The 21,583-nt window shown below is 38.4% G+C and overlaps 1 protein-coding gene and 1 pseudogene across 6 annotated transcripts in view; one reads left to right on the top strand and one right to left on the bottom strand.

The window, feature by feature from the left end:
• The window catches only part of SETD2 (SET domain containing 2, histone lysine methyltransferase), a 123,457-nt gene that overhangs the window by 36,758 nt on the left and 65,116 nt on the right, over positions 1-21,583 (top strand). For all 6 annotated transcript variants that reach the window (XR_007460199.1, XR_007460200.1, XR_007460198.1 and 3 more), the window contains exons 5-11: positions 3,206-3,334; positions 5,615-5,738; positions 6,709-6,786; positions 8,938-9,035; positions 11,334-11,460; positions 19,780-19,914; positions 20,165-20,284. Coding sequence is in view for 3 of the 6 variants with exons in the window: in XM_049642571.1 (XP_049498528.1) it covers positions 3,206-3,334; positions 5,615-5,738; positions 6,709-6,786; positions 8,938-9,035; positions 11,334-11,460; positions 19,780-19,914; positions 20,165-20,284 (811 nt within the window). In the remaining 3 variants the exon portion in view is untranslated. The remainder of the gene's footprint in view (positions 1-3,205; positions 3,335-5,614; positions 5,739-6,708; positions 6,787-8,937; positions 9,036-11,333; positions 11,461-19,779; positions 19,915-20,164; positions 20,285-21,583) is intronic.
• Positions 1,170-2,341, bottom strand: LOC125930671 (phosphatidylinositol N-acetylglucosaminyltransferase subunit C-like; annotated as a pseudogene).

Genomic DNA, 21,583 nt, shown 5'->3' with positions numbered 1-21,583 from the left:
CTCCTATGTATAATAGCCTTTATAAGGAGACAAATTTCCCTTGCATTATTCATTATAGTATACATTTTAAGTGCTCCGTAAAGTAGCCCTTAACCTTTTGTTTCTTGTGTTTGTCCTGAGAGGCAAATGTTGGTATTTTTTAGCTTTTACTATCAAATAAGATAAAACCCTAGCATTTCAAAAGGGTATAAAGTAAAATGTCTTCCACTTCCAAACCTCAGTCCCTCTGTTTGTAGTCTTTTCAGATAATTTTTATGCCTATACCAAAATATTTCCTCATTTTATGTATAGAAATGAAATCTTTCTATATGTACTTTTTTGAGTTTTATTCCCTCACCTTGGCCCAAACACACATGTTCTCACACACTCTCACACACTCTCATACACTCTTAATTAAATAAATTCTGGAGACCTGTTCAGTGCTACACGTGCAGACTTAGCTAAATCTTTCCCTTGGCTGCTTTATATAGTCTATTTATAGTTAACTCATAATTATTAATTTTCAAAGGTAGATATTTGCTTCTGTATTTTTCTTTCTTTTTTTAAAAAAATTTTTTGAATGTTTATTTTTGAGAGAGAGAGAGAGAGAGTGAACAGGAGAGGGGCAGAGAGAGAGGGAGACACAGAATCTGGAGCAGGTTCCAGGCTCTGAGCTGTCAGCACAGAGGCTGATGCAGGGTTTGAACTCATGAATGTGAGATCATGACCTGAGCCAAAGTTGTACACTTAGCTGACTGAGCCACCCAGGCGCCCCTGCTTTTGCATTTTTCTTATAAACAGTAAACATCTTTACATTGAAAAATGTGTGATTAAAATTTTTTACCAATTTTATGAAAAATTTGTTTCCTTAACTTTTTTTTAATGTTTATTTGTTTTGAGAGAGAGAGCGAGCGAGCATGCGAGTCGCGGGAGGGGCAGAGAGAGGGAAAGAGAGAATCCCAAACAGGCTCTGAGCTGTCAGTGTGTAGAGCCTGACACAGGGCTCAATCCCACAAACCGTGAGATCATGATCTGAGTCCAACCCAGGAGTTGGGCGCTTAACCAACTGAGCCATCCAGGTGCCCCAGTATCCTTATTTTTTAACATGGAAAGAATATTAAGGTGATTTATAGTGTAGATACCTTGTTTTCAGTGTTGATGAACGGTTTTCTTTCTTTTTCTTTTTTGGATTTTTTTTTTTTTTTTTTTTTTAATAGAAACCACATCACTTCATTTGTTACAGCAGTAATGAGGCAATAATTCAAGAGGGTCCCAGAAAGCTTTTTCATCCACAAAATAACAGAAAGAAAAAGCACCTTCACCACTCACGCTCTTGGTTAGCTTTTTCTTTTGATCTCTGTTCCCCCACCCACAATAGTATGTTGCTTCCAGAATGGGATTCTGCCTTCGAATGTTGTATGAGTCGGGAGGCTAGTCTATCAGCTTCCCTTAAGACCGAATGGAAGTCCCTAACTTAGCTGAGAAACCTGGACAAGTCTTCTTTGATTTCAGCCTCATCCTAAGGCCCATGAATGTTTCTTTAAAAAGCTGCAGGCGAATGAGGTGGAAAGGGCAGAGACAAGAGATGGAAACCGGCAGAAGGGCAAAGAGGATGGCTCCCACAGCACTAATGGACAGCAGGCCTCCCAAGGCTGAAAATGCAAAAAGCAGTGTGACACCCATGTAGCTACGGGGAGTACATGCCTTCAGTTTCTTCTGCAACATGGGCCACAGGGCAAAAATCTGGATGGCAAAAGTCACCATGATGAAGGCATGCAGGGAACGGGGCAGGCATGAGGCAAGGCAGACAGAAGCAAAGATGGCCATGTTCAAGGACAGTGTGCTGGATACAATGGCAGCATTGGCACCATAGTCAAAGAAAATGAGGCGACCTAAAAGCATGAAGACTGACATGGCATAGAAGGTGTCAGTGCTGACAGACTCCGTCAGGGTCTTCAGCACTGGGGAAGAACCGTAGGTGAAAGTAATGAAAACCAGGGCACTCTTCAAGTCAGCCCACCGGGTCCGCCCCCTCTTCTTCCATCCTTCACCTCTGTCAATGAGATCAAACAAAACATAGCCAATCAGTGAAGAAGCAAGGCCAGTCCCGGAGAGCCACTGGGGGGCCAGAAGGCCCTCATCCATATACCACCAGATGAGCACAAACACACAGACACTGCACACTGCTGTATCACCACGCTCGACTCGAAGACCACAGCCCAGTATTGGTATTTCCGGGTGTAGATGTTTTTCCGGAGCTCTTCCAGGAAACGCCAGTCCACGTAGTTATCGGGAAATGGCTATCGCTCGTACAAGACCTGCCACTGGCCTGCTTAGTGTCAGCTACAGTCTGGGTCCCCATTATCCTCTCCCTCAAACTCAGGCCAGCTCAGTCTCCCTCGCAGAAGTCCACGTGGTTCTTGTTCCTTACAAAGTTCTGAAATAAGACCTCTCTGGAAATCCCATGCTGGGTGGTGGCTGATACTGCACCGACCTTCCCTTGCTTTCAAAGGCAGCAACCCAGGCTAGGCCTGCAACAGATGAGTTTGTTCTCTGAGGCAGGACAGTACGGCCAAGTTCCTGCCCGCAGTTCCTAAGGCTGCGCGGCTGGGAAGGGCAGCCACCCGCCTCCTTCCCCATCCGGGGCGCCAGGGGTTGCTGAACTGTTTTCTTTCAAGGCCCAGATTTTGGTTTTGCCCATGTTCAAGTATTATGAGAACAAAACCTATACCTCAGAAAATTAAAGAGAAAGCGTTTTTGGCAATTCCTTTATCTAAATTGAAAGTAGAGATGACATTACGCATGTAAGGAGACGTGAGACTTAGCCCTATTCTCCTAAGTTGACAGTGTAGCTCTGGTCTCTGCATTCTTCTGACTTTCCTGCCAGCCTTGCTAAAGAGATAGGAAGTATAGGATATCTTTCTTCTCATGTTTCTCACACTTAAACTTCTAGTAGTTGTCAGGATTAGGTTCAAATTTAGCCTGGTATGCAGAGCTCTTCATCGTGTATCAACAACCTGCCTTTCCATCTTCCAGCAATCCACCTTTCTTGTCAGTCATCCTCAACTGTTTTATTCTCCTTTCCTCAGGTGGGCCTTGTTTCCTATTTCTGCACATGGGCAGGCTCTGTGGTATCTCTTTTTTTTTTTTTTTTTTTTAATCCACATCCTATTTGTCATTAGAGATTCTTCTTTGAAGAATTGATTTTCTCTGTTTCTCATTTCAGTTCTTCTCGGTGTCCGAATGGGGATTATTGTTCCAATAGACGGTTTCAGAGAAAACAGCACGCAGATGTGGAAGTCATACTCACAGAAAAGAAAGGCTGGGGCTTGAGAGCTGCGAAAGACCTTCCTTCGTAAGTTATGTTGTAATCATCTTTCATTTCCTTTTTGTGTTGTTGAAGTCGGTTAGCTACTTTGTAGGAAGGAAAATAACGTGTCTATTATACTGAAGGTTAATAATGTTTATTGTGTAGAATGACCACCTGGTAACTAGTTTAAAAAAATTTTTTTTTCCATTTCTTTTAGGAAATTAAAAAAAGAAAACAAAAAAACTCCTCTGTCTCTGTATATGAAGAGCATTTTGTCATTTGTGACATTTGGACCAGATAGGTCCTTCTTTGTATGACAGTTACTTTTCGTTTAATTCCAAGCAGTTACCAGTGTTTGCTGTAGACCCCCAGAATCACTATGAAACTGTAAGGATTTGGGACAGAATTGATTAGTTAGTTTATATAAAACTGAGTTGGAGAGGGGGTGCCTGGGTGGCTTAGTCGATTGTCTGACTCTTGATTTTGGCTTAGGTCATGATCCCAGCGTCGTGGGATTGAGCCCTGTATTGGGCTCTGTACTGAGTGTGGAGCCTGGTTGGGAGTCTCTCTCGCCTTCTCTTCCTCTCCCCTCCTTGTGCTCTCTTTTTCTCTCTCTCTAAAATTAAAAAATAATAATAATTAAATAGATAAATCTTGGAGTAAGAGGGGAAGAGAGTATCTGAGATGACTGAGGTAGGGATTAAAAACAATAAACATTTATTGAATGAGTAAATGTTGCTTTCTACCTAATTCCTGTAACTTTTTTGTACATAATGCCATAAAAGGGTCACTTTATTTTCTACCATATTTATTGTTTACTTTAAACAGTAAGTTTTTTATGGAAAGCATATTTAAGTATCATGAAAGATGAGTACCTTTTTCTTTAAATATATACAGATTACATGTGTTTATGATTGAAAAAGTTTTAAATATGTAAAAGGAGTAAAGGAAGAAAATAAAACTGTTTCTTAAAGCTTTCTTAAGCTCCTCATGAAGAACCCTCCTTTGGTAAAATACCCTAGACTGGATATTTTCAGGTTTCCCATATTTTCCTACTCCTTAATTTCCATATGCTCATTAGCATAGTAGTGCTATGAAAAGTATTATGAAAATTTTCATAAATTTTTAGTTCGAAACTGTGTAGATGTTCACGAAGAGAGTATTCATGCCCATTGAACAGGGACATTGTCCGATATACATAGGATGAGGAGGTCTTTGGAACAAATCTGCCAGTTAGTGTTAAATATCATGACATTCTCTCTGTATATTATACCTGTTTCTTCTCTACTGAAGATACTAAATAACTGAGGAAAGACCGGTCAGGGGTGGAAGGAACTTGAAAGAAGCCAAGGAGAGAGATTAATCATAATTACTGATAAATGCTAGAAAAAACTCACAGAGAATGCAGTCAGAGAAAAGATGGGTTTATAAATTTTTTTAAGTTTATTTAAGAGCGAGAAAGAGCAGAGAGAAGGGGAGAGAACAGAATCCCAAGCAGGCTCTGCACTGCCAGTGTGGAACCTGATATTGGGCTTGAACTCACGAACCTGTGAGATCGTGACTTGGGCTGAAATCAAGAGTTGGATGCTTAACCAACTGAGCCATCCACGTGCCTCAGGAGAAAAGATCTGCTTGACTTTTGACATCATTAGAGGTCTTTGAATAAAGGCAGTAGAAGGGCCGCTGTATGTATGTATGTATGTATTTATTTATTTTAACGTTTATTTATTTTTGAGATAGAGACAGAGTATGAACGGGGGAGGGGCAGAGAGAGAGGGAGACACAGAATCGGAAGCAGGCTCCAGGCTCTGAGCCATCAGCCCAGAGCCCGATGCGGGGCTCGAACCCACGGACCGCGAGATCATGACCTGAGCTGAAGTCGGACGCTTAACCGACTGAGCCACCCAGGCGCCCCATGGCTGCTGTATTTAAATTATCTTCTTTTTTCTTAGAACATAAAGCCTCTAATATTTCAGTGCCTCCTGATTTCTTCAGAGCTGTTTCTCAGCTGTGAATCACTGTTTTCATGGCATTGTAAACCAGATTTGAGTGTTTGTTTTAATATCTAGTTAGAGCAAGGATACACGTTTTGATAGTATGTATAAATGTAAAAGCATCTTAGAATCAACATTATTTAAAAAGTATTAGGAAGGAGAGAACCTCAGTTAGATGTTAGGTACTTTACGTATATTTTAATTATATCTTGTATAAGACCGTATTTATTCTTTTCAATATTTCCTTAAATCTATTTTTTTGCATAGATGTATGTGTTTTCCATACAGCTCCTAGGCAGGAAGTGCTATTGTTTCCCTTTTGTTTTGCCAGGAACACCTTTGTCCTGGAATATTGTGGAGAGGTACTTGATCATAAAGAGTTTAAAGCCCGGGTAAAGGAGTATGCACGAAACAAAAACATCCACTACTATTTCATGGCCCTGAAGAATGATGAGGTGAGCGGACGAATGTATTTGCTTTGAAACAGATCTGGAAATTGTTGAGTTTGGAAGGGTCATTGATACAGACTGATCTTGAAAATATATTAAGTGACAAAAAAGAGGGACAGAATAGTATATATATATATAGCTTTTCTTTACAAAAAGGAGAGAGGGAGATGTTTTTGTTTACAAAAAGGGAGAGGGAGATGTTTACATATACATGTAAATGTAAACCTATGAGCTTCATATTACAACTCTTAAAAATTACTGATACCCCTAGAAGAGATTTTTTAATGTGGGTTATATTTGTCAATACTTACATAAAAATTAAAGCTGAAAAATGGAAAAATATTTGTTAAATCACTTTAAAGTAACAAGTCAATTATATGTTGACATAAGCAACATGTTTTTATGAAAATAATTTTCAAAATATTTTTGTTTTAGTGAGGAGTGCAACTGTTTTACATTTTTAAAAATCTCTTTAATGTCTTGTGTGATAAATTTTAGCTAGATTCTTATATCTGTCTCTACATTCAGTCCTGGAAAACCTATTTCTAGATCCTACCCCAGACTTGCTGAATCTAATAACTCTGGTGGTGGGTCCAGCAGGAGTTTTAACATGCTCTCCAGGGAATTCAGATACACATTCAAGTTTGAGAGATCCTGCACTGTGGTGTAACATGCACTTTAAAATGGAGTTTTATACACATGGGGTGAGATTGGAATATAAGAGGATGTTAGAAGTAGCTAAAAGTAAATGGAAGAGACATTGATAGATATGGAGATCATTTTGCCTGTAAGATGTTTATAGTTAGCAGATGTCCCAGAGGAAGTAGTTAGATATTTGTCACTTGGATGTGTCTGTATGTGAAAGAGGAGGCGGGGTTGGGCATGCAGATCTTACATTTGCCTGATGCCTTTCCTTTGCAAAATATATGTATACTTTAGGTCTCATTTTTATCTCTTAAATGATCCTTTTCCCTAGATAATAGATGCCACTCAGAAAGGAAACTGCTCTCGTTTCATGAATCACAGCTGTGAACCAAACTGTGAGACTCAAAAAGTAAGTTGAGGTAGATTTAGAAGTTTGGATCTTTGTTCAAGATTGATGTTGTATTAATTTTAGATTCCATATCAAGGCTTCCCATGGATTTTATTTTTAAATCATTTTAATTGTTTTTTTCCTATTGTTAAAAATCTTATTTTGAATTAAGTTCAGATTTATAAAATAATAGTGCAGAAACAGTACAGAGTTCCATATATCATCCTTCACCTAGCTTCCTCAAAGGTTCACATTATAAATAGCCATTATACAGTTATCCAATCCAGGAAGTACTGTTAACTATTAACTAATCTAAAGTCTTTATTCATATTTTGCCATCTGTCATTTTTCTGGACTAGCATCCAGTCCAGGAACTCCCATTGCATTTAATTGTCACCTCTCTTTGCCCATAAGTTTTAACTATTATTTCAAAGGTGCCAAAATACAAAACTAAAATTGAATTCTGATGAAGTCCAGTGTGTACTATTCTATTCAGATTTTTATCAGCTCTTAATCCAGGTGCCAAATTTGGCTGCTTTAATAACGTAAGGGGGGCTGAATGGCCACAGATAAGAGAGATCGTATATCATGTACATGGAGTGACACTGCTTCTCCTCAACAAGGCCAGACTCTGGGTCATGGCTCTCTCTTTGTCCCTGTGCCTGGCACATAGTTGATGCTTGATACATTCATTTATTGAATTTGGTAAAACATTTTGAGATAATTTTAGTACTCTCTCTAATTTGTGTTTTGATCTTAGATTTAAAAAAAAAAATACACACAAACGTTAGAACATTGGTTCTTTCTTAGACTAAGAAGGCTATGGACCCACACCCTAGAAAAGTAGTATCAATGGTTTCCTCTCATATTAAAATAGTGCTTTCAGGGGCGCCTGGGTGGCTCAGTCGGTTAAGCGTCTGACTTCGGCTCAGGTCATGATCTCGCGGTCCATGAGTTCAAGCCCCGCATCAGGCTCTGTGCTGACAGCTCAGAGCCTGGGGCCTGTTTCAGATTCTGTGTCTCCCTCTCTCTCTGACCCTCCCCCGTTCATGCTCTGTCTCTCCCTGTCCCATAAATAAACATTAAAAAAAATAGTGCTTTCGGGGCGCCTGGGTGACTCAGTCGGTTAAGCGTCCGATTTCGGCTCAGGTCATGATCTCGTGGTCTGTGAGTTCGAGCCCCGCGTCGGGCTCTGTGCTGACAGCTCAGAGCCCGGAGCCTGTTTCAGATTCTGTGTGTCTCTCTCTCTCTGACCCTCCCCCGTTCATGCTCTTGTCTCTCTCTGTCTCAAAAAATAAGTAAACGTTAATAAATAAATAAATAAATAAATAAATAGTACTTTCAACTCCTGGATATTTTTTTTTGTCCTTTTGACCTGTATACTAATAGATCTTAGATACGGCTCTTCTGGGAGCCAAGCCATATAACGAATAGGAGAACACACTCCATGATCATTTTATGTAAGTTCTGTTCTAGTTTTGTCTGCATCTGGTGGCCATGTGTCTACCTGTGAGATTTCCACTTGTACTGTGTCCCTTCATCTCTTTAAGTCTGGGGGTTTTCATCAGTAATGTGCTCAAAAGATCGAACAGGAGCTCTGCAGTCGAGTTACGTCTTAACATGTTCTGGAACCACAAGTTCTAACTCCTGTGTATTTACTCCCATTTTAATTCTTGAGTTTTATGCAGTTGTTGTCATGCTTTCCTTCCCTTTCCCTATACTCAGTCATAGGACCATTGCTTTATGAAATTAAACATTTGGCATCATTCTTTCCCTGGTTCCATGCCTCACCTTATCTTGGAATATAGTTACTTTTAACATAATAATATGAATTTGCCAGTAACAGTCACTGACACCAAGCATTCCCTATCTGCTTATTTTTAGTACAAGTGAATATTTACTGTGTGGAAGTGTGTATTAAGACAGGTATAAGTAGCAGTTACTTTTATTAGAGACAAATTATAGGTGATACTCAACCTGGTAGTTTATTAAATAAGATTAACACTTAAATATGGTAGTTTACTTCAAGAAAAAAGTTTCCTATTTGCTATTTGGTAAAGTCTTCTTAATTGTCAAAAGAGGCTCATGCATTATTAAGGCAAATGATCTTTAAAGAAAAACACACAGATTAATCGGTTACAAATTTCTTTTCTTTTAAAAACAACTTCTCAGTGGACTGTGAACGGACAACTGAGGGTCGGGTTTTTTACCACCAAACTAGTTCCTTCAGGCTCGGAGTTAACATTTGATTATCAGTTCCAAAGATATGGGTGAGTAATGTTTTTATTCTGTTTCGCTGCTTCTGGTGGGGAAATGGACTGTTCAGTTACAGAGACATAAAACCTTGATATGAATTACTAAGAAGTTATATGGGGATGCCTGGGTGGCTCAGTTGGTTAAGCATCTGACTTCGCCTCAGGTCATGATCTCGTGGTTTGTGAGTTTGAGCCCCACACCGGGCTCTGTGCTGACAGCTCAGAGCCTAGAGCCTGCTTCGGATTCTGTGTCTCCCTCTCTCTCTGCCCCTCCCCCACTCATGCTCTGTCTCAAAAATGAATAAAGGTTAAAAAAAAAAAAAGTTATATGTACCACCAGTTCTTTACTTTTTCAGTTTTCTGTGTTTTTTCCTACTGTGACATTTCCAGCCATTAAAGGATTTGTACAGGAACTCCATAATTTTCTTCTGAATTTCATGCTGTCTTATTTATATATTTATGTTTCTTAAGTAATTAGAAAACCCTTTAAATTTTGGAAATGTCTACAGTGTGTGTATAAGTGTGTATTTATCTGTCAGTTATCAACTCATGACTAATCTTTTCTCATCTGTACCACATTGTACTATGAAAAATAATTTACTAGTTCTTTTGAACCAAAATAATAACTGATACAATAACAATGAATACCCCTAGCATCTATATTGTGGTTTCACAGAATCCCACTAAAAGGAACAGGGTTCCTTGGAGAAGTGTCTGATTTCAAGTTAAGACAGGAATTAGACAAGGTGATTTTGGTTTATTTTGTCATACCAGAAAACCAGTTATGAAAGATTAGGAGATTCTTGTCAAAGGGTCCCAGGAGCTAGCTTTAATAGGCTCTCAAAACAGTGGGAGAAGGGTGCCTGGATGGCTCAGTCGGTTGACTTTGGCTCAGGTCACGATCTTGTGGTTTGTGAGTTCGAGCCCCACAAGGGGCTCCCTGCTGTCAGCGTTGAGCCTGCTTTGAATCCTCTGTCCCCTTCTCTCTCTTCCCCTTCCCTGCTCGTGCTGTTTCTCTCTCAAAAATAAGTAAACATTAACAAAAAACAACAACAGTGGGAGAGTTTTCATTAACACTTAAGCATTGAAAGGATAATGACTGCAGTGGTTTGAAACGTATGATGTAAAAACCATGAGATTTAATGATACTTTAAAAATAAAACTGCATTAGTCGTAATAGAAGGGAACCAATTCATGATTTTTATAAAGTAGCTTAAAAGTCAGAAAAGGGGAAAAAAAATCAAACACTTATCCTGCTTTCCCCAAGTGAATTCTACTTCAGGTTAAACCAAATAGTTGATGAGAGGAAGTTCTTCTTTTGGAGGTTATTTCGTGCTAATGAATGAAGTAGTAATAGTATCACCATGTTGCGTAACCTCGTGAACTAATGCATCTAGGCAGTGGCCTAGCATTCCGCAGATGAGTGCAGACCCAGGTTCTGTGTACAGCTCCATGCTTTCTCCCTCTTACTTTTGCACTGTCCTATTTGAAGGAAGGAAAACTGGAAATCAGGTGCTGTTTGTGATTCCCTGCTCTATTTATTGAATAATTTATTTTTATGCTTTTGATTGCTACCATCATAAATTAAATCTATCAGTTTCCTTTTGGTATAGTTCTTCTTGCTTTTCTCAGGTAGTTGTGATCGCAGAATAAATAAATGGCCATGGTGGTTTGTACCCAGGCCTGTAGAGTTAGGCCTGTGTTGTTTCTACCACTTTTCCTGAACTCCACAGTTATATTTACTTATTACTATATTTCTTATTAGAGTCTCATCCTTAAGTGGTGATAACTTTTAATAATCATGTGTTTCCTTTTAAGTATCCTGTACATATTGAATTTCATATCTGTGTACATCTATTTGTAAGAATATATTTGTTGTTCTTGGTGCCAGTTAAATATTTACATATGAGAGATGTTGAACTATTTAAGCAGTTTTGTTCTTAGCTCAATATATATACGATCTCTTATTTTTATACATTTTACACGTCTACCTTTATATATCTCTTTATGCACATATAAGTATAAAAATCCTTAATTTTTATACATGAGTAGGTACTCATAAAATGGAGAAATTACTCATTAACTTCTTGGCTAATTTTGTCTAGCTAATAAAGGAGGATTAGAAAAAGAATATTTTTTTAAGAGCAGTTTTCAGGCATTTCCATTAAATGGTATTAGGTTTGTTGGAGTCTTTTAAAATAATTGTTTTTTAGGCTGAATTGATTTCTTTCTTGTATGTGATTGTTAGGTTGTTGACATTTTTATGTGGTGTACTTTCATGTAACTGACATCTTTCCTATGTTCCTTGAACAGAAAAGAAGCTCAGAAATGTTTCTGTGGGTCAGCTAATTGCCGAGGTTACCTGGGAGGAGAGAATAGAGTCAGTATCAGAGCAGCAGGAGGAAAAATGAAGAAGGAGCGATCTCGTAAGAAGGATTCAGTAAGTGTTTCTTTCATCCCTTTTTTTCAACTTTTACCATATACCTTTAAAGGAGGGAGGTAGCTTTTCTGATTAAAATTTGAAAAGTCAAACAACAGAGAAATTCAGAATCAGAGGAGACCATTAGAGAAAGAAGTATGGTTGTTTTTTTTGTTTGTTTGTTTTGTTTTTAATGTTTGTTTATTTTTGAGAGAGAGAATGTGAGCAAGTACAAGCATGAGAGGGGCAGAGAGAGGGAGAGAATCCCAAGCAGGTTCCATGCTGTCAGCGCAGAGCTTGACAAAGGGCTTCAGTCCTATGAACTGTGAGACCATGACCTGAGCCGAAATCAAGAGTTGGATGCTTAACCCACTGAACCACCCAGGTGGCCCTGGTTGCTGTTTTTATTTCAGGTTCATAGAGATTGAATTAGGTGTTGCTAAGAACTACTGAAGTCATATTGAAAACAATGGACTGATAGTTTTTTTGGAGCCTGTAAAACTCCTAATCCTAAGTACAAATAAGATGTTCATCTATTAATTTACTTAAGTCTGATCTACATTCCTAGTCTTTTAATGTTGGTTTGTTTTTTGTTTGGAACTCTTAAAGTTTGCAAGTGTTCTTACAATCTCTGAAAACCCTCTTTGGAGGGGTATAAGGTGAGTTTTGAGAGGTAATAGGCAACCCAGGAGTGAAAATGAAATAGTGAAAATGGTCTTTTTTTAAAATGGTGATTGATAACCTTTTTTCTACCCCAGCTCACCTCAGTTACTACGGAGGAAGGAGCTATCTTGTTAATCAAGGGACTCTTAACTGGGACAAGAGCTTCACGTTAAAAAAAAAACAAACACCTTTTTTCTGAGGATCCCTTCACCAGAATAGCGTTTCTCAGCCTCTGAATCACCTGGCAGGGTCCATTGTGAAAAAGCGCATTTCTGGGTCCATCCTCAGACCTGTGAATCTTAACGGGGGTGCGGGGGCGGGGGGGACTGAGGGGGTTAGCAAATTCCCCTGTGATTCTTTGGCAGTTAGCTCATGCCTGAGCTTTTCAGGAACTAATACATTAAGAATTATAAATGCTTAAGTTACATATAAATTAGTGTTTAGATGAGTAGATAGAAGATATATAGGGTGAGGGGATAAAAGTATAATGGCTAAAAGGTGATGTCATTAAGCCCAAATTAAATTCTGTAAGAACCAAAAAGCATTGGAAAGGGCAGTTGAAAAAAAAGGCCATTTAAAAAGTGCCAAAAAGGAAACCTTCAACAAATGGCCATGGTGGTAGACCACCCAAGACGAACACATGTTCTTTTGAGCATTGTGTGTGCTTCTGCTCTGTTTTTGGAGAGCATATACTCTGTAGCAGTGTGCCAGACACTCAGCTCAGCTTTTTTTTTTTTTTTTTTTTTTAACATTTATTTATTTTTGAGACAGAGAGAGAGCATGAACAGGGAGGGTCAGAGAAAGAGGGAGACACAGAATCCGAAACAGGCTCCAGGCTCTGAGCTGTCAGCACAGAGCCCGATGCGGGGCTCGAACCCACAGACTGTGAGATCATGACCTGAGCCGAAGTCGGACGCTTAACCGACTGAGCCACCCAGGCGCCCCTCAGCTCAGCTTTTGACACATGACTCATTTAATTCTCATAGCAAGCCTTGAAATTAGGTGCAAGGATTTTACAGATGAGAACACTGAGGCATCACCCAGTAGGTGATGGAAATGAACTAGTCTAGCTCTGGTCTCTGCTCTTGACCATTGTGTTGCACTGCAAATTGTAGAGAACAATTCTATCCTCTCCCAACTTGGTGACCATTGTGGTCGGTCATAACAGCCAACATTTCTGCATTTTAAAACTTATTAAGTTGTTTTGTATAGGATTTTAGAAATGGTATAATATGTACATTTCTGCAATTTGCTTTTTTTTACTCTTATTTTAAAATTTGATCCACATTGACTTCTATATAAACATATTAAAAACATTTTTTTTAATGTTTGTTTATTTTTGAGAGAGAGACAGAGCACGAGCGGGGGAGGGGCAGAGAAAGAGGGAGACACAGAATCCGATGCAGGTTCCAGGCTCTGAGCTGTCAGCACACACAATACATGATCTTGAGATCATCACCTGAGCCAAAGTCAGAGGCTTACTGATTGAGCCACCCAAGTGCCCCTATATATATAAACATATTTTTAACTGCTGTAAAGTTTTTCATCATGTAACAGTTTATATATAGCCCTCCTAATGGACACTAGTGTTTTGTTTATTTTTTAATGTGTATTTTTGAGAGAGAGAGAGACAGACAGGGTGTGAGCAAGGGAGGGGCGCAGAGAGAGAGAGGGAGACACAGAATCCGAAGCAGGCTCTGGGCTTTGAGCTGTCAGCACAGAGCCCGATGTGGGCCTTGAACCCATGAACCATGAGATCGTGACCTGAGCTGAAGTCAGATGCTCAACCGACTAAGCCACACAGGCTCCCCTGGACACTAGTGTTTTTAAGCTTTTCTCGTAATGTCATAATTTGTATCTATATATGTCTCTTCTGCACATGTTTCTTTAAGGTGTATCCATGGAAGTGGTGTCACTAGGTCATAGCCTATTAGGCTTCTTGACTTGAGTATTGCAGGAAACTTTTCTCTCAACTTTGTTAAGGTTGCTTTTATTTTTAACTTATAATTGATAGTTTGTCAGAGCAGCCACAAAATAGTCATTAAACATGTTGACCTATGTTAAAATCTCCATAAAAACTTCCCTTTGGCTATTTCCTGTTCTCAAAACTTACAGAATAAACTTTTTTTATTTTTTAATTTTATTGTTGGTGGGGAGTGTCCTTGTAATATGATGGTTTCTTAGGCAGTGTTATACCTCCATCATACCAATATCAGATGGCTTTCTATCTGATAAGATTCAAGAACAATCCCAAGGCACCAAAGTGTAGACATTCCTTTTCTTTGCTTATTTTTATTCTGGTAATGTTGTGTCCCATATCAGTATAGGCCTTGGTATTCTAGATGGAATTTGGTGTAGCATGAATCTAGTCATTGTGGATTGCTCCAGCTATAAATTTGAAGTTACTCTGGAACAAGAATGATTTGGATAAAATTTTGCCCTGATAGAGGAATGAGTCTGAGTTCCGTAGAGGGGTTCTTTGCCCTGGCTGTAATGAAGAGTTGAACTCAAGTTAATTTTACTTGGATTGTCTCCTACTGAAAATCCCTTCTGCATGCCTAGATTCTGAATTACAGTCAGCTACAGTCTTGGGAATTCTTTTGGGTAGAGGAGGCCATGGAAGGGATAAGATAGCACAGTTTAAAATATAGTTTTGATTATTGTAACTATTAACAAGAATATGTTAATAGCATTATAGTCTGCATCCCCATATTATCCCTTGATTGGTAAACATTTTTTTTTAATTGATCTTATGATTGCATCTCTATACAGCGTATCTCCTTAACAAAACTATAAGCTTTTCCAGTTGAAGGTGATAGTTTTTTGGGGGGATGTCACAAATCAGGTAATTAAATACTTAGCAGATGGAGGTATAATAATTCCCTATTACCTGATGATATTTGTAGTTTGTAAAGTACAAACAGTAAATAGTCTGAATCTTCCCTTAGTCTCTTTTGTTTAAATTTGTGAAACAAATTAATGATAACCAGTGTACACAGTAAGAGGGCAAGAAGACGCCTAAGAGAGGAAATATTTGCCTTCAACACATAACACACAAGCACTAATAACCAGAGTGTATAGAGAGCTGCTACTAATCACTAAGGAAAAAGCCAACACAAAAGAAAAATAGACAACATCCAGACACTTCACTAATCCAAATAGCTAATAAACATAGAGAGATGTTCAACCTCATTAATTATCAGGGGAATATCAATTAAAACTATCAGATGTCATTTATATACTCATCAGATTGGTAAAAAGTCTGATGACTCCTAGGAACAGGAGATCTCCTGCACTGCTGGTGGGGGTGTAAATGGGTGCAACCACTTTTGAAAGTACTTTGGAATTGTTTACTAAAAGTGAATGTATGTGCATCAGGAGTCACAGCAGCATCTGCTTCTATTAGAAAAAGTAGAGGGGCGCCTGGGTGGCTCAGTGGGTTGAGCGTCCGACTTCGGCTTGGGTCATGATCTCACACCTTGTGAGTTTGAGCCCCGCGTCGGGCTCTGTGCTGACACCTCAGAGCCTGGAGCCTGCTTCTGCTTCTGTGTCTCCCTGTCTCTCTGCCCCTAACCCACTCGCATTCTGTCTCTGTCTCTCTCAAAAATAAATAAACATTAGAAAAAGTAGAAACAACTCAAGTATCTGTTAACACTAATATAGACAAATTCATAATGTAATCCTAGAATGAAAAACTGGTCATGAAAGTGCAGGAACTATGACTGCATGCAACAGCATGGAGGGCTCCTAAAATTTAAGGATGAATGTAGAATGAGCATGACACAAAAGTTTTGTCCAGTATGATTTCCATAAAGATGAAAAATAGACAAAATTATTTAGGAATTTATACACAGATGGTAAATCTGTTTTAAAAATCAGAGGATGATTTCCTAAAAAGTTAGGAGATGTTATCTTGAGAGCAGAGAAGAGGAGGTATTAGAACAAGGGAAGAGCCCATGGAGCACTTCAGGAATGTTGACAGTGTCGTTCCCCCACCCCGCTTTTAACCTGCAAGCTGGTTGCATGGATATTGCTCACCTGTTTATTAAATCTATTGCTCACCTGTTTATTAAACCTATTTGTTTACAGGTCATTTATATACTTTATGTGTGTTGTATTTCATCAGAAACTATTAAAAATTCTTAGACCCATTAAAGATAGTTCATGGCCAAAAGGACTAAAGTATTTAAATAAAAAAGAGTAAATAATTTCTTGGATTAAGTACTCAATAGAATGAATTTTTAAGTGCTATAGAATTATGCATATATGTATAAATGTTCAATTGTCAGTAATTTATTAACATATTCCTTAATCATTTTTATACTTTTATGTTAGCTTATAGTTACTTCAAATCCTTTCAGGTAGGTTGTGACCCATAAATTAAAAATAAATATTACAGGGGCGCCTGGGTGGCGCAGTCGGTTAAGCGTCCGACTTCAGCCAGGTCACGATCTCGCAGTCCGTGAGTTTGAGCCCCGTGTCAGGCTCTGGGCTGATGGCTCGGAGCCTGGAGCCTGTTTCCGATTCTGCGTCTCCCTCTCTCTCTGCCCCTCCCCTGTTCATGCTCTGTCTCTCTCTGTCCCAAAAATAAATAAAAAACGTTGAAAAAAATAAAAAATAAAAAATAAAAAAATAAAAATAAATATTTGTAGTAAATGCAAATTAATGAGAGCAGTCAGTTGGTCCCCTGGCTCCCTTCCTCCCAGATATCCCAAAAGTTATTAATTCCACAATTGATTGTCCACTTGAGTACCCCAAATTATGGAAGCTGTAGCATGTTACTGGGATTGGCATGATAACTTTTAGGTATACAATATGACTATTAATCTTATAATTGTAGTGGGAATGTTCAAAGGTTCTTTACCTTCTGTGTTGTTTGCAAAATTTTGTTATTTTTACTTTAGTTTCTACATTTTTACTGTTTATTTCCTTAAGATAAGACTGCTACTGTTTTTATATCCCAGTGGAGCTTTCTATGGTATAGTATCTATTCGATAAATGTTTATTAAATGAAAAATAAAATTAATTCATGTGAAAACAAACAATGAAGCAAAATGCTCCATTTTGTCTCTTAAATGTTCAGAGTTATAGAATCCTGTCATGCCTAAATATGAAAAGAAAACCCCATCACTTAGTCTAGTAGTATTTGCATCTGAAACTCTGTCCAAAGTGAGGTTCTGGTTGTTGCATTGGGGGGAGGGGAATGTGGAATTTTATTTAATTTTTTTTATTTTTTAAAGTTTATTTATTTATTTATTTATTTTTTTTTCAACGTTTTTTATTTATTTTTGGGACAGAGAGAGACAGAGCATGAACGGGGGAGGGGCAGAGAGAGAGGGAGACACAGAATCGGAAACAGGCTCCAGGCTCCGAGCCATCAGCCCAGAGCCTGACGCGGGGCTCGAACTCACGGACCGCGAGATCGTGACCTGGCTGAAGTCAGACGCTTAACCGACTGCGCCATCCAGGCGCCCCAAGTTTATTTATTTTTGAGAGAGACAAGGAGAGTGAGCAGGGGAGGGGCAGGGAGAGATGGAGAGAGAATCCCAAGTAGGCTCTGCACCGTCAGCGCGGAGCCCGGTGCAGGGCTTGAACTCACAAACTGAGTTCATGACCTGAGCCAAAACCAAGAGTTGGACGCTTAACCGACTGAGCCACCCGAGTGCCCCGGAAAGTGTAATTTTAAAGCCCTTTGTCTTTCCTGCTCTAATCCTCTAGAGTTTGGGACATAGGAAGTTCTATATTTAGGATATACAGGAGAAAAACATCCTCGAGGAAATTGTCTTGGATTAATATTTAACTATAAATTGATTTTTCTGTGTAAATACTTAATCTGTTCAAAACATAAATGATACTGGAAATGAGAAAGGAGCTTTAAATGTACAATTTGGAAGGGATAAAATGAATTTACATTTCTTCATCTCGCAGATAGCATCTTGTGTTTTCTTACTTATTTTTGTTCTTCACCATTATGTTATGTGAAGTTTGTGGTATCATATAAAAAGGAAATGTTCAGTGCATTGCCTAAAATTGAGATGATTAAAAGTTAAGTAACAGAAAATTTCCTCAAGATTCTTTTCTTTCAGATTTGCTTTCGTCTGTCAGCACATTCTGGACTTCTTTCATCTTAGGCCATGTCAGTTTAATGTCATCTTTGTATCTCTTCTGCATCAGTCGCTATCTTGTGTAAATTTTGTTCTGTTATTGCTCCACTAATTATTCTCAAATTCCATTTCAATCAGATTATTCCCCTTTTTTTGGATTCAGTAATAGAGCTCTCTTGCTCAGTCACATCAAATCCAGATTTTTTTATATCACCTCTGAGATCTTCCGATCTAACAAGCCTTCCTTTAAATGAGGCTTTTCTCACTTCCTCACCACACACATTGTCTACTCCAGCCAGGTGGAGCTAGGCACTATCCTAATTTTCCATTTCCCTGTGTTCATGATTTTCCCTCTACTTTACTCTCCCCTTTATCTTACCTCCTGCTAACCCTGCTTCTGTGAGTTCCCTTCTGGTGACTCATTCTAAACTGCTGCCTTCCTTCTTAGGCCTCTAGGTTTTTAACATTTACATTTAATGCTTCATTGTTTGTTTTCACATGAATTAATTTTATCTCCCCCAGAGTAAGTTCTGTAAGCCATCTTTATACCTTTTATAACACAGCTGGAAAACAACTGTTGGTAGGTTGATTTTGTTGTTGTTGTTCCCCCATTATTTAAATGTAATATTTGAAACACGCAGAGAATAGATGTAAGTTATAAGGTATAATTACAAAAGAACGTCTCTGCTTCCTGCTCCCTGCTTAGCCCCTGGAGAACACCAGTGTTTGGAATTGTGTCTTACCTCCATTGCCTTTTTAAAATTAATTTTGCAGACATGCATCTATAAAATTTTTGTTTCTGAGGCTTACAAAAACAGATTCATACAGCATGTAATCTGGAACTTTTTTCATACAACATTATGTTTATAAGGTTGATGAATGTTGTTGCATTTGGCTGCACTTTATTCCTTTCACTGTGGTAGAATGATCCGTTGCATGAACATGCTGGTTTATACAACCTGGCCACAGATGTTTGCATTGTTGGAAGTTTTTTGCTATTATAAGGGCTGTGCAGTGAACATTGTTTTGACTCTTTGAGTAGACATGTGGAGAGGTTTTCTCTAGGGTTTATTCTTAGGTGTGCAGTGCTAGGCATAGGGGATACAAATATTTATTTTTGAAGCCAGTGCTTTATTTTTTTCTGGCATACTTTTCACCTAACAATTTGTTGTTTGTCTCCCAAAAAGGGCAGACTTTTGTTTTGCTTCATTGCAATGTCTTTAGCACCCAGGATTATATTTGACATACAATAAGTAGTTGGTAAATATTTGATGAGACAATGAAATGCTTTTCAAATTGATCATACTAATTTATACTTTCATCAACAGTACATAAAAGTGCCTTTTGATCCACATCTTTGCCTAGACTTGATATTATCAGACTTCTTAATTTTTTTTTTTTCCCTGGGTTAATCTAGTAAATTTAACATGTTTTCTCACTCCGGGTCTAATTGCATTTTCCCTATTACTGACAAAGTTGACCATCTTTTTTAGGCTGTTTGATTCTTAGAGTAGTGGGGGTTGTTGTTGTTGTTGTTGTTTTTATAACCAGATGTTTTTCTTTGCTGTGGCAGGTGGATGGAGAGCTAGAAGCTCTGATGGAGAATGGTGAGGGTCTCTCTGATAAAAACCAGGTGCTCAGCTTATCCCGGCTAATGGTTAGAATTGAAACTTTGGAGCAGAAACTTACCTGTCTTGAGCTCATACAGGTGAGCTCTTTGATACTAATTTGTTTTTTATTTCTGAGTTTGTGGTGGGGCATCTAACTTTAAACCATTTATTTTTTGTACACTTTTATTTTGCATCAATCAAAACAGTTTCTGGGTGTTTTGTGAATATAAACAAAAATTTTATTCCTCTTTGTGGACCCTTTTTAATGCTGTGTTTGGTATTTCCTACCCCAACCCACCCCAACCCCATCCCAATACCCTGCATCTTGCTTCCCTTCCCCCATGGAAGAACACACATTCACAGTCTTGCCTGAAGTCCTTTCTGGAACGTCATGGGCTGTCTTTGTTGTGGATCTGGATGGCAGAGCTAGGTGATGGCCGGGAAAGTAACCAGAAGCTTCAAGAAGAGGTCAGTTCACATTCAACTTGCTTGTTTTTTAAAACCACTATATAGATTGCTTAGGTTGAGCGATGATATCAGTGGTAATGAATCTAGCACTATATTTACTACTGGTATTAAATAATTTTATTATCTCAGTATCATTCTTGTAACTATAACCTTTACTTAAAACTTGCTAGTAGTGAGTTTGCCTTATGGCTTTTCCTATAGAATCCCTATAGTTGATATTGTGTAGCTGGGAACTGCAAGAGCAAAATACAATATCATAGTTGAGTGAAAGATCCAGTTCGTTGCTAAAGCCATAGTGTTAAACAGATAGGAAGCCATATGAAACTTAAATTCTCGTGTTCTAAAAAATTAGTGAAGAGCTGAATTCTGGATGACAAGAGTAAGAACATTTTGAGGAGTCAATAAGTGTTTTAAAGATCTAAATAAATGTTCATTGCAGCATTGTTAGTGGAGTTGTGATGTTTATACCTCCCCATGAAATAAACAATATTTTTTGACCTAGTCTAAATGTAGTTCTTTTTAATATAATACCAAAGTGTTGCATGTTACATACAGAGATAGAGAGAGAGAGAGAGAGAGAGAGAGAGAGATAATACCAAATAACTTTTAAAAACATCAGGAATAAGCAAATAAGTGGTTGTCTTGCCTCCATTCTTCTCCCAGGAGATTTGGCAATAAGTAGAAGTTGAGGAGGACTTGGGGTAGGTGGGTGGGTTGGTTGGTTGGTTGGTTTCTTTCTCTCTTCCTCCATCCCTCCTTCCCTCCCTCCTTTCTTTCCTTCCTTCCTTTTTTCCTTTCTTCCTTCAAGATCTAGTTGACTTTATTAAATGATTTATGAATTGGGCAGCATCCTGTCGAGCAAGTGGAGGGGAACTCCCTATCCTTGGGGTTTCTGTAGAACTACATTAGGGAGTACTTTAGAAGAAATTCTTGGATTTCTGGATGGAGGGGATGATTATCTCTGAAGAGAGAGTCTCACTTTGTTAGATAGCTATTTATCAAAAGCTAAACGAGGTAAGTAATATCTGCATTGTTTTGTGTGTGTATGTGAGACATCATTTAAATATATGTTGTTGCATAGTTCCCAAGCCTATATCACAGTCATTTGGGAAACTTTTTAGAAAAAGATACCCAGGATGAGGTCCACTAGCGTATGTATATATACGGGTGTGTGTGTGTATATACACATACATATACATACACACACACACACACATATGTATATATGTATGTGTATATGTATATATGTGTGTGTGTGTGTGTATGTGTGTATATATATTGTTATATATGTGTATGTTT

Source organism: Panthera uncia, chromosome A2, assembly GCF_023721935.1.
Source record: "Panthera uncia isolate 11264 chromosome A2, Puncia_PCG_1.0, whole genome shotgun sequence".
Classification (NCBI taxonomy): domain Eukaryota; kingdom Metazoa; phylum Chordata; class Mammalia; order Carnivora; family Felidae; genus Panthera; species Panthera uncia.
This window is presented reverse-complemented; position numbering and strand designations above follow the sequence as displayed.